The sequence below is a fragment of the Nanorana parkeri genome, unplaced genomic scaffold, assembly GCF_000935625.1.
Source record: "Nanorana parkeri isolate BGI_ZX_2015 unplaced genomic scaffold, ASM93562v1 scaffold850, whole genome shotgun sequence".
In the NCBI taxonomy this organism is placed as follows: domain Eukaryota; kingdom Metazoa; phylum Chordata; class Amphibia; order Anura; family Dicroglossidae; genus Nanorana; species Nanorana parkeri.
Window position 1 is genome coordinate 89,880 of NW_017307118.1, and position 12,648 is coordinate 102,527.

General features: G+C 40.8%; 1 protein-coding gene across 3 annotated transcripts in view; it reads right to left on the bottom strand.

Moving 5' to 3' along the window:
* Positions 1-1,572: 1,572 nt before the first annotated feature.
* FSD1L (fibronectin type III and SPRY domain containing 1 like) overlaps positions 1,573-12,648 on the bottom strand; it is a 58,983-nt gene continuing 47,907 nt past the window's right edge. For 2 of the 3 annotated variants that reach the window (XM_018565468.1, XM_018565467.1), the window contains 4 exons: positions 8,093-8,193; positions 5,951-6,202; positions 5,249-5,337; positions 1,573-2,249 (listed from right to left, as the gene is read on the bottom strand). In XM_018565468.1, coding sequence (XP_018420970.1) covers positions 2,127-2,249; positions 5,249-5,337; positions 5,951-6,202; positions 8,093-8,193 — 565 coding nt within the window. In that variant the 3' untranslated portion in view covers positions 1,573-2,126. The remainder of the gene's footprint in view (positions 2,250-5,248; positions 5,338-5,950; positions 6,203-8,092; positions 8,194-12,648) is intronic. The other variant, XM_018565469.1, reaches the window with a different exon arrangement.

Genomic DNA, 12,648 nt, shown 5'->3' on the forward strand with positions numbered 1-12,648 from the left:
CTTGATCCTGTCACGGCTCTCTGCTGTGACAGGGGAGGGGCTGGATTCCCCTCTCCCCGCTCCGATCCTCCAGCGCTGACTGGCGGAACGAACGGGGAGGGGGCGGGTACAGCTGGCTCTGCCTCTATATAGGCAGAGCCAGCTGTCAGTCACGCAGCTGGGCGGATCCCGGCATAATTGTCGGGATCCGCTTCAGCTGTGGCGTCTCAGTATACCGAGCCTAGGGTGACGGGAGGACGTTAGTTTGCGTCCTCCAGTTACCCTAAGGAGAACTATGGGGAAAAGCCTTAACCCCATAGTTCTCCTTTAAGGTAAATTTCAGCAATAACTCAAAATATGTTATAAAGAATATACACTATAGTCTACAGGCAGTCCCCGAGTTACATACATACGACTCCTACTTACAAACATAGGCTATTACTGTACAGCTGGGGTAGTTGTAATGCTATCATGCTCGTGCTGACGAGGAGTGCCCACCTTTTTGGGTCTGGTTTGCATTGCTGTACGTACATTACAGGAGGTTGGCTCATTAGACGTGCAGACAAGGGGCGCCCACCTCTTCTTCCAGGTCACTGTGAGGGTTTGTACTGCTGTCTGTACCCTCATTAGAAAGATGTAATCTCACTTCCTGCCCTTGAGACAACAGGAAGTGAGAGGAAATCTACCCATAGGAAGGGAAATTCACTCCTGTAAGAATGATCATAGGAAAAAGGTGTCTCCACTGAGGTTTTATCACCAATCCTTTTTTCCACGACAACCCAAAATTTTAAAAATCCAATTGTCACAGGGACAGAAAGTGAGGTGAAATCTTCTGAACAGGGGCACACACAGCAGAACAAACTTTACAGGGGTTAACCCTTCCCCATGCTATCCAAAACTAAAAAACATTTTTTGGGCTGTAGTTACACTTAAAAATGTACCTGTTCCAACTTACATACAAATTTAACTTAAGAACAATCCTACAGTCCCTATCTTGTTCTTAATCCGCGGACTGCCTGTACCTAAACAAAGGATATATCTTGTTTTCTGGATTTCTGATAGATGTGATGACATATATAAAACCTTTTGTTTTAAGACTGCAGTGCTATATTATATAATCAGTCAGATTATAGTGATAAGACCACAGATGGTGAAAATGAGGCTTATGTCATAGATACTTCCATAATCCTCGTTCACCCGGGCAGCCAATGGGCAGACAAAACAGGCGTTGATCCGTGTTTTTACCAACTCCCCTAACCACCCACCTCAAACTTAATATAGCGGCAGCTTATGTCTGTACACATGCCGCAGCAAATTTTAAACAGCATGTCACATTTGGCAGGTGATGCCCCTTGCCAAACACAACCATTGCAATTAATGGGTCCCCACAGTAACCACGCAGTTGCAGTGCAGTATTGCAATAGAATATCCCCATTGGGATTTAAAATCAGGAGAAAAAAACAAACAAAAAACAGCATTGAGGAGGTGCCAGTATTGCCTACTGAACACTGAGAAGTTGCTGCTCTATTGCCCTTTGAAAAGTGGTCTACCGTGAATTGCTATCAGAGAGGCGGTGGAGTCTGCCACCTATGTGAACAAGGCATTGTACAGCATTTCTTGTAAGATAAGCACCTGATCCTATGCCCAACATCACTTCAGAGACTTGCATACACTGTATCATAAAAACACATCATGGCATTGTCTGGGGATATTTACATTGTAGCAAAAAATAAGCAACAAAATCTTTTTTTAAACCACAATAGCTGAACAGAACACTGGCTTCCACCTAAGAAGTACAGAGGTGATGTGGAAAAGTTAAAAATAAACTCAAAGCTGCATCCATGGTTATAAAAACAACCTACGCACATGACAATTGTTCCTTTTCTGTCTGCCTAGTTCCTAGTCACTCCGTCTCTTGTTGGAACATTTGCAGCAGATGCTAACATTGGATCTGAGCAGCACATGGTCAGTCACCAAAGATACTGCAAGCGTCAGAGCAGCGGGTCAACAACCCAAATGATCAGTTTGCTCCTAATTTTGGTGAACAGCAACCGTAATGTTACTAAATAAAATAGTAATAGAAAAAAAATCTAACAATCCACTCTGATCAGAGCAAACTTTCCATCCTGTTGGTTAAAAGGGTCATGTTATTGGACATTGCTGGTTAAACTACTAGATGAGCCGCTCAATCCGTTTTCAGCCTTCTGAAGAGTTCTGACGGCACTTGGAACCTGTAATCCTGTGTACAGTGTGATCCCACCACACCATGCCTGGAAAACAAATAAACACATCAAAGAAACGTTAGAATGCTTGGACTTCCACTACAAAGGCACACCAAGTGAAATATTTCTGTTATAGAACAGAGCTCTAAAGCCTTATGTATATAAACTCAGTGAATACTGCAGCTTACCAGTCCTTAGATGGGGGGGTCAACAGACCAAAAGGACACAAATAAGAAAAGTTCATTGTTACCTGTAACCTATAATAGTCCTCGCACCATTTCTGCCTGATATTTTTGTGAATGTTTTCATTTTTATTCTCATAATGAAACTATGGGGGTCATTCACAAAAGGGTGAAGAGTTTGGAGTAGGCAGGAGAAGTGAACAATCTAGGACAAAAATAGCTGATTTGGAAAAATTCTCCAATTCCGCTCACTTTCCAGTTCAGCTATGTTGTCCTAGATTGTTCACTTCTCCTGCCTTCTCCAAACTCTCCACCCTTTGGTGAATAACCCCCTAGGTGTTTATAAAAGCAATTGTTGTCTGTGTGTCCTAGTGGTTACTTCCTTTCTTCAGTTGCTGAAAAATGCCAATCGCCACTATAGTGTGAACAAGCCCTCAGCTAAACCTTGGACAATGTCAAGAAGGGCTAAAGGTTTTTTCATTGCTGTCTGTGTCTCTGTCAAGGAGATTTTCCCTTATGACTGGGTAGGTACAGGTAACAGATGGTCCCGGAAACAGGAATAGAAGGAAAATCTCTCCAACAGGAATGGAGACAACAATATAATAAAATGTAAAATGTGGAATGTTGGTTTTATTGCTGTCATTAAAAAGGTTGGATGGAGTTTTACTTCAAAACAGACCTTTAGTGTAGACTGCACTTAACTAGCAGAGCATAAGGTATCACAGCGTACTGTAATAACTCATCTGCCCATGTTGCCACCGGAGCCATCTACACTTCATATACAAATACCAGCATTGTAAAATTCTGTATATGTTTAGCTCTTCGAAACCTTGCGAGGGTTCGGGTATATATACCAAATAATGGGTTGTGAAATGAAGAAAAAGGGGCTATTTTCTCCATATGGTGCCAGCTAGCCAAATACACTCTTAGTTTAACTAGTACTGCCATGCTACAGATTTATTTTACCCAGGGCTTTAGCCTCTAAATAAGGATGCAATGCCTGAAACATGTTTCAGCAGATCGAAGGATCGCACACCCAATATCAGCCATGGTGAACCTATGGCACGCAGAGGCCCCTCTGGTGGCACGCGAGCCTAGGCAGGGGTTTCAAAATCCTATCGCCCGACGGCGGGACATGCAGTTCCAGGCGTCGGGCAGGTAGTTTTTTTCTACATTTAGCCCTGCTTCAGGGAAACAAGGCTAAATGTACAGCAGGAAAGCCAGTCTTTTAGTACAAGTGATCCCAGTAAAAGGGACCATGGCAACAGGGAACAGAGCAGAGAACGTCCATTCAATGTGTAATATTGTATAATGTAAAGCTCCCGACCGACTGTTTAATTACAACAGCCGGCTGGGAAGCTACTTGTCCTCTCGTCACAGACGCCGGAGCCGGACGAGTAGCTTCCAAGCCCTGGCAATATAGTATGTGTCTTCTTTTTTTTTGTAATTAGGGATGCACCGATATATCGGCCGCCAAAATGCTAAATGCCGAAAGTGCCATTTTCCTGCCGATACATCGGTGCATTCATTCTTTCTCTCCTCCCCGCTGGGTGCTGCTCTGTGTCCCAGCGGAGAGGAGAGAAACTGATAGCTGGCCGAGCGCTGTGGGAGGAGAGCGCTGTGAGCGGCCGGCATCTCTCCTCCCACACCGCTCAGCCTCCTATCACAGTCCGGCAGAGCGGTGTGTGGGCGGAAACAGCCCACGCTGTCACAGGAGGCTGAGCTCTCCTCCCTGCTCCGCTCGCTCAGCCTCCTGTGACAGCGTGTCAGAGAGGAGAGTGAGTGCAAACACTCAGCAATCAGTGATTGCAGAGTGTCTGTAATTAACTGAGGACATAGTACGTGTACTATATCCTCAATTATGAATGAAAGGGAGTGATCTACATCACCTCCTGTTCACTCATAGTTGTAGTTATAGTAAACACACAATGTCCTCATGTTATGAATGAACAGGAACACTCAGTATAGAGGATTCTTTCTCATTGATAACACGGGCTGCAGAAAAAGAGATTGAGGACTTTGTCTCTCTTAAAAGGGAAATATCAGGGGTCTGTTTAGACCCCTAATATTTCTCCGAAGCCCCTGAAAGTAAAGTAAAAAATATTTAATAAAAAATGAATTAATAAATAAAAAATTTCGGTGCACCTCTTATTGTAATATATTTGGCATTCCATTAAAACATAGGAAACCTTACCATGCGGGTTTCAAGCAAACACCCGCTTATCATTAAGCGCATGTTTGCATGAAACACGTATGTTTTACTGCAATGCCTAATATATTACAGTAAGGAAAAAAGCTGCATACTATATTGGACTGCTGCCATCCTTTCTATTAATAAATTCACAATTGGCAAAAACAGTAGAAGCAGTGAGGGGAGTTGACTGCTAGAGGAACTGTCCTTTGCTAGAGTCAAAGGAGGACCCTTTGAGATTAGTTTTCTTACAGGCTACCCTCAACATAATAGCCTTTGACATGATCCTGACAAAAAGGTTTTTGCCGACAACGTACATTTTCAGACCTCTGTCAGCCCAGGACAATGTGGGCACTCAGTGTACTGGTGGCCAGAGTTCTGTCAAGAAGCAAGTATATTTTTCATGCCTATGATCAAAATTGATAATCGATTAGACTCTGTCAACTAGCATAAAGTCGAACGAACTTTCTTTCTTAAGAAAGTTCTTTTGAAAATCTAAGCAACATATGGCCAGCTTTAGGCATTACAAGAGTCTCACAGCCACAAGCATGACACCGAGAAGCAGATGCATGATGGGAATTAAAGTTTCACCACAGCTAAAGGACTGCAGTTTGCCTACCCCTGGTATAGAATCAATGAAATGTAAACAAAATTGTGTAACATTGTATACTTGCCATAAATGCAGGAACAACTGGCTGTGTAAATTTTGTTTTAAAGCTATGAAGTAATTGCTTCGTGCTGGCATTGTAAAATGAAAGTTGACCTGTGAAGAGAATAATAATCACTGGTGTAAACAAAATAAATCCACAGAACATTAAATATAACAAAACCAATTCAAAAATCAAGAGAGGTAATAAAAGTAAAAAATGGCACAGGTAAGAAATAATTGCTTTGCAATAACAGGCAATAATACAGAGAAATTAGGAAAAGTTATACTGGCGTGAACGAAATCCAATTTAAGTTCTAGTCCTGTTTTATAGTAGTTTAAAAAAAACAAACAAACCAGAATTAAAACCAAAGTTTTAAGCAGTATTACAGCAGTATATTATAGCAGAAGCAACAGTACACAGTAGTTTTTTTCATACTCCACGTGAAGCACTAAATACACGGTTGAAATACATATGTTTACTGTAATAGGATTTATGGTTTTGGCCACCCATGCTTGTGATATATACAACTCTGCTAGTTGGTAAGATCATTTTACATATACTTTAAGTCAGACTGCCATTGCTAGTCTTTTTTGACAAATAATGATTTCTAAAAAGAGACTAGCAATGGCAGCAAACATATTTCTACCATGGCAGGTAAGCATTCATATAATTACATTACATACATTAATAGCAAGATAATAAACCACATGCTAACTAAAAAGTTACCTCCATCGAAGTCACAGTATACACCTATTTTATCGGGTACGGATACTTCCAAGGCTTTGGCCTTGTTGTTGTGCTTTGCAGCAAATGTTGCCTGTAGCCAGTTGTTCACGTGTAAGCACCAGCTTGTATTAGTCTTCCCTAGCTGGTCAAACTTGCCAATTGTCTTATATGTGACGCCAACACTGTAGGATTTGCAGTCTTTCTGAGCTTTTACTTCCCAATAATGCTGTCCACTTTCAATTGTTGTATCACCTGTATGGATAACCATTAGCATTATTAAGAGACCGCTGGCTTACTTTGAAGGTGCTTTCACATCAGTTAAAGCTCAACTTTAGTGAAAAAATTATTTATAGTGGTTTTGAATAGCATTGGGAAAGTTAGACCACCATCAGTTTTTTTAGTGTGTCTGCAAAGAATTACCTTGTCCAGCTGCCTTCCCAGAGATCCTCTGCTGTTAAGTCCCACGCAGATCACATTCCCAGCGCTCCTCTGGTGATACTACAGGCCATGCTTCAACTGGGCATCCTCTTCCCTGCTCTTACAGGCCAAGGTATCCTGACAACAGTGTGGCCTGGCCTCCATGTGTCCTGTTGCCAGACAAGGCCTGGAGCTCAGTCCTCCTTGCTTACCAAATTTGCACCATGGCTTGTAATAGAATAACCCACATGTTCACAAGCTGCTCTGTCTGAATTTATCTGCCGGCTGTGTACTGACCCTAGCCTGTTTTTGACCTTGTCTGCTGCCTGAACCATCACTGCCTGTTACTGACCACTTCTGCTTGCTGCCTGTACCGACCTCATGCCTGTTTACTGACCATGTCTCTGTCTGCTGCCACAACCTCCCTCTTAGAATGCTCCTGCTACGCTCAGACAGATTTCTATTGTCATAGTTTATGTAAAAAGCTAATAAAAACATTCAGAATGCATGCTTAGACAGAACCCGGGATGACTGACATTTGTGTAGCTATCCTCAGCAGGTTATTTTATGTTATCGGACATTTTAGGCCACATTAAGCTTTCAAGTGGCAGCCACTTCCTCTGTGGGATTAATGCACAGATAATCATTTGCTTGATGAAAAATATCCTTATGCTACATTTTTCGCAAATGTTAATTAGTTCTCACAAGTTCCTTAAACCCCTAACCTTTTTTATTTAATAATTAGCTGAAAAAAAAAGTCACTGACTTGAAATATGCATGCAGGATAATGAGGTCTGCCTTTAATGAATGCATGCTTCAAGTCAGTGACTCACTAAGTAGCATAGCCAGTATCAATATGTTCCCCAGAACCTAAGAGTAGGCAGCACAAGAAGTGGTCCTTACTGGCCCTTGAGGCAGGCAAGGGCATGGTGTGCAGGCAGGGCATAGCTCAAGGAGGTGGAAGTTGAGTCCTTAGGAAACAAACTGAAACCAAGATCAACATGACCCAAAAATAGACTTTCTGCCTGTAAAGTTGACTAGCAGGACTTTTACTTTGAAAAGTTTAAAATGGGTAATAGATTAAGTTGAGGTCTCTTCTTTCCAGAAGAAGCAACTGTAAAAATATTAACAGACACAGAAATGAAATACCGCATTCCCAGCTCTCTCCTAAAATGTCCTTATTGATTCTGCCCTTCAGAGCCTTAATAGTTATGAAAATGTTTATCGATCTAGTTTTCTGTGGGTCTGGTGAGGCCCTGATTGATAGGTCTACAATGTACCAAGGTCCACTCCCAGCTATTAACTGGTCGAACATGCTAATATGGACAATATTTCTCCAATCTGCCGCACAAAACCGAGGTCCATAAAAATCCAACTTTATTGTTGTAAATTCCATGCAAAGTTCAAACTACAAGGTATACACCATAGTATCTCTCCCAGGTGGAACTGGAGCGGTGAGTCTTTTGCTTTTTTGGATAATGCTAATATGGACAAGTGCAGGCTCTCAGACTGGATGATAAAATGGAAAGGAGGTCCGAGCTTATGCCCTATGCTACAACCTGGACCTGGCATCCAGAGGCAATGACAATTTGCCGACATATGTGAACTGGACATGTTTCTCAATTGTATAAAGGAGTAAGTAAGCTGGGAGTAAACCAGAATGGCTACCTTGTCCACATGAAGCTAAAAACCTAATTTAAACTAGAATGAGACATCAGTACTTACCCAAAACTGTGTAAGATTCTCCTATAAATCGGTCTCTGCTGCCCCTGCTCACAGGGGGCCTAGAAGTGACAGAAGTTCTTTTCGGGGATGGTGTTGCACTTCTGCAGAGCACAGGGGGAAAAAAAAATACATGAAACCACTGTATCAAAGGCAGAACCAAAGACATTTGCACATATCAATACATTAGAACTCAAAGAGACAGTTATTACAACAGGAGTTTCAACTGTTCAGACTGGGACAAGCTTTGAGTGTACTTTCTGGATTGCCTTCAACACAACAGTATTGTAAATATAATATAGTATAATCATCAAAGTTCCCACTTTTCAGCCTGCTTAGGGCCAGCACAGTTTTTGTCCTACCGGACCCTTAAACTTGCTTTATGTTAAGGCAGAGGAAGAGAATAATAGTTATTAATCTGCCTTGTAGCACTGGGGCTCCCTGGTTCGAATTCCTTGCCAGGTCACTATCTGCAAGGAGTTTGCCTGTTCTCCCTCCAAAGACATGGGGGAAGGTTAATTGGCTCCTGTCCAAATTGGCCCTTGCATCTGTGCATGTGACATAGGAACCTTAGATTGTAAGCTCCTTGAGGGCAGGGACAGATGTGAATGGCCACTGTGAAAGCACTGCGCAAAATGTTGGCGTTTTTTAAATACCAATAATAGTAATAAATAATCTCTAGCTCAGCGTATCCAAATCTTTGCCTTTTTGGATATACAGGCCTATTTACTGTGACACAGATTAATGATCCACTGAAAAAAGTGGATGTTGCTCCAAGAAATTAGGAACGACATTTATTTTGCTTAAATTCACATGTGTACAGTATTTCTGACAAGTTGCTGTATGTTTAACAGTATTTGATATTCCTGAAAATCTATAATGGTAACATGAAAAAATCTACATTGTATTCCAATTTTTAGCTTTTTTAACAAATAAAATAAAAATAAAAAATGGTTGCATTGAATTTTGCCCTCTTTGCTTTGAAACCCCTAAATAAGCGTATGAACTACCAATTATCTTCAAACATTAAAAAAACTAGAAGAATGGAGTCCAACTGTGTGAAAATAAAGTGTGACATCTTAGCTATCTAAACAAGGAGTGTTATGACCATGCCGGCTCGACAAAAAAGTCGATTACTTCTCTTGTTGAAGAGGTCGGCAGATAACTGTCAGCTGCAGTAACTGTGTAGGTATTCTGACAGTGGCTGTACAGCCAAACCAACCAGCTTGTCTTTTAAAAAAAGGTAAAAACAAATTCTAGTAAACAGAGAGGCAGAGGTGACAGGAAGTAGGGGGCCACAGGGTGAACAAGGCAACTCTGGTGGTTGTTTGTTTTAATGACTGACCCATTTCCCAGGTCCTAAACTACAATGTACCAAGGTCCACTGAAAGAAAGTTGAGAGCAGCTTCCAGAAGGTGCACCCACAGGTCTGATCTAACCTTTGTTCTGCATTTACTCAGCTGCTTTATTAGGCCTTTTATTAGGTCATGTTTGTCCAGTCTTCCCCCAATCCCATATAAGGCTTCCCAATGTATTCTTATACTTTCTATTACAAGACCATGCATGGCACACAGATTTAGGTGTACATTTCTGTGTTTGAACTAACCTATGTGTTTTAATTTGTACCTTTTCTACAACTATTTCAAAAGATGTCCAAAAGTAAACATGCACAGCTCTGTGGGTGGTCTCACAAAATAGCCAGCAAAGCAACAAACTGCAGAAAAATATTACATTGTGAAGATGAATACAGAAAAACTGGATACCCTGCACTTCCTGGTAATAAGCCATCTAGGCAGCCTTCTATTTGCATCTTTGAAGATTAATGTCATCAAGCTTCCTTTTTTTCTAAGCTGCACATCCCTCCTCTTTTTTAATAAATCTTTGCACTCCCCAATTTTCCTAGCAGTGCAGACAGCTGAGACAGCCTTATGGAAGTCTATGGAGATTGACTGGGCAGAGGCACCCAATGGAAAGGAAATTTCAGCTGCAGACTGTCAACATTTCAGCAGGGTGTGGCCTTGTTGGGTGGGCAGTCAAATGTGCAAGCAAGACTATACACACCAACAAGGTTTCTAAAATGTTATTAAAGTAAAGTAAGCTACACACTCTTATATTTTTTCTGTTCAACCTGGGGGCTGAACAAAAAAGAAAATATAACGGATTTCTCCACGCATGCTGAACACAATGCATGGACAAGTCTCCTGTCGTGAGCTTTGTATTCTGACGGTGGCACCGGCCTCTGTTCTGCCGAGGGAATAGGGTCACAAAGGAAGCGAATTTCGGCAGATTCAGCAAATTTGCTCCTTGTGAACCCAGTATGCATCAATAAATGGATTATAGATTACCTATAACTGATAATCTATAAAGTAAAATGTATATAAAAATTATTAGCAGCAGCTGTACAACATACTTTTTTGGGACGCTGTGCAGAGTAATTTTACAAGTAACTTCTAACTTTTTTAAATACCGGTTTGTATTTTTATCAAAAACATGGAGTGAATTCTACCAAAACTAAGTAAAACAGCCAAGTCATTCAGATGTCAGCTCAGATAACAAAAATAGAATCAAGCTCAGTTAGGAGGTGTGGGGTGACTATAACAAAGAATAAGCAGAGGTTACTTACCAAAATAAATAGATGCATATGCAAGCATGGAAAAGAAGTAAAGACACAAGCCAAGCTAAGAACACAAATTGAATTTTAAAGCAATACGCTCTTAAATAAACATTCAGTTCCATGTGAGGGAATTCTCCGGGAGTCCTGTCTACTGAGACGAGGCAGAAACTCCAGGTACTTCCCTCATATACTGTAGAAATGTGATCACTTATGGACAAGATCTTTCCATACTTTGGGATACAAATCTCTGATGTAGAAAATATTATCTTATTTGCACTGATAAACTAAGCCACTGACATTAGAGTATTTGTCCATAAATGATGTATGCATACATGTAAAGGGAAAAAAAAAGGCAATTCAGTTTTAGCAAACAAAATCCAGCAGCCTATCAGAGATAAAAGAAAGCACTTTTACTGGTATTTTTGTAACTAGCAAATTAAGATGCAGGCCTTGTTCCAGACATGTGCTTAAAAATAAAGAGGCAAGCAAGCTACATTAAAAGGCAAAATCTTTGTGTGAGAAACCTTTGTTGGAAGCGGTCATTCTCATATTGAAGGCAGTGACATCATCTGCACTGAATCTGAATAGGTTTAACTTCACTACTCTGGAACTATTTGTGTTCAGTTCAAAAGTCGGAATAGCAGCACTTTTAATGACCTAATGGTTTATAGTTTGGTCATGTGAGTTTGAGATAACTAGGAAGGCTAGTTGCAGTTTGCTTGTCATAGCGCTTCTCTGTGAATGACAGAAAGTAAGTAAAGGGTCAGTTATAAAAAGAAAATGCTTGAGCAACGTGACCAGCTATTTATGTGCATCCTCAATTAAGTCAAGTGTAGATGTGTCCATCTGCACATGGACATAATGTACTATAAAAAGTCTTGGTTAACATCACCTTTAAAGTCCAACAAACCCCTTAAATCAGACGTATTGGGAGAGTAAAATATACTCTTCCCAACACTTAGAGCTGGTGTGGGACACTGCTCTATATCCCGAGAGCTGAGCGATCATGAGACTGTTGATCACTCAGCTCACGATCTTCTCTTTACAAAGCCTAGAGACTGACAGATTCCCCTCTCTCCTCTCTGTGCCTCCAGCACTCACTGAAGGGTCAGACAGGGGAGGGGGCGGGCACATCTGGCTTTGGCTCTAGAGAGTATTTTTGTCGGGATCCTTCCCGGATGCAGTGCGGCTCTGCGAGGTCAGCTTAGATTTAGCAGTAGCCCGCTATATACCGACTTTGGGTCACAGGAGTACATTAGTAGATGTATTCCTGTGACCCAAAAGAAAAAAGGTTTGGCTTTACTTCTATTTTAATCAGTTATAAAGTTGTATTGTCTCCCACAATAATGCTTAGTGACTGTTTCTATACATACATAGATATTTATACATAAATACAATATTATAATGAGGGGGACAGCTCTAATTCCCTTATGTGCAGCAAGGCCACTTTTGCAGTACATTTTCATTTACCATCAATACAGAATTTGAGGCTGTACAACACCCTATATTAAATAAATGTTTGTATAAATGTTTGTATAGTGCAAATAACTGAGAGGAAGGTCCATTTTGTTTTATGTTTACCATGCTACATTACACTAACATGCGTTAGGACATTGACAGAAGTAGGGGGTTTCTTGTCCCCTTAAGCACTTCAGCTCTTACACCTATACACCACCTATAGACCAGAGCAACTTTTACATTTCTGTTATGGGCTCATTGATTCAGCAATAACCTTATCATTGCTTAAGATAACAAAGTAATCCATACATAGTTTTTTTTAGTGCGACAAGGTTTTCGGTTGGTGGTATTGTCTTGAAAAAAAGATTTTCTTTTTTATGCAGTCCATAAAAATTTTAAAAAAAAACACTTTTTTTCCAATTCAATCAGTGTTATTGTAGATAAAAAGTATACATTGTATTCTATGACTGTCCTATTTAAAAGGCCA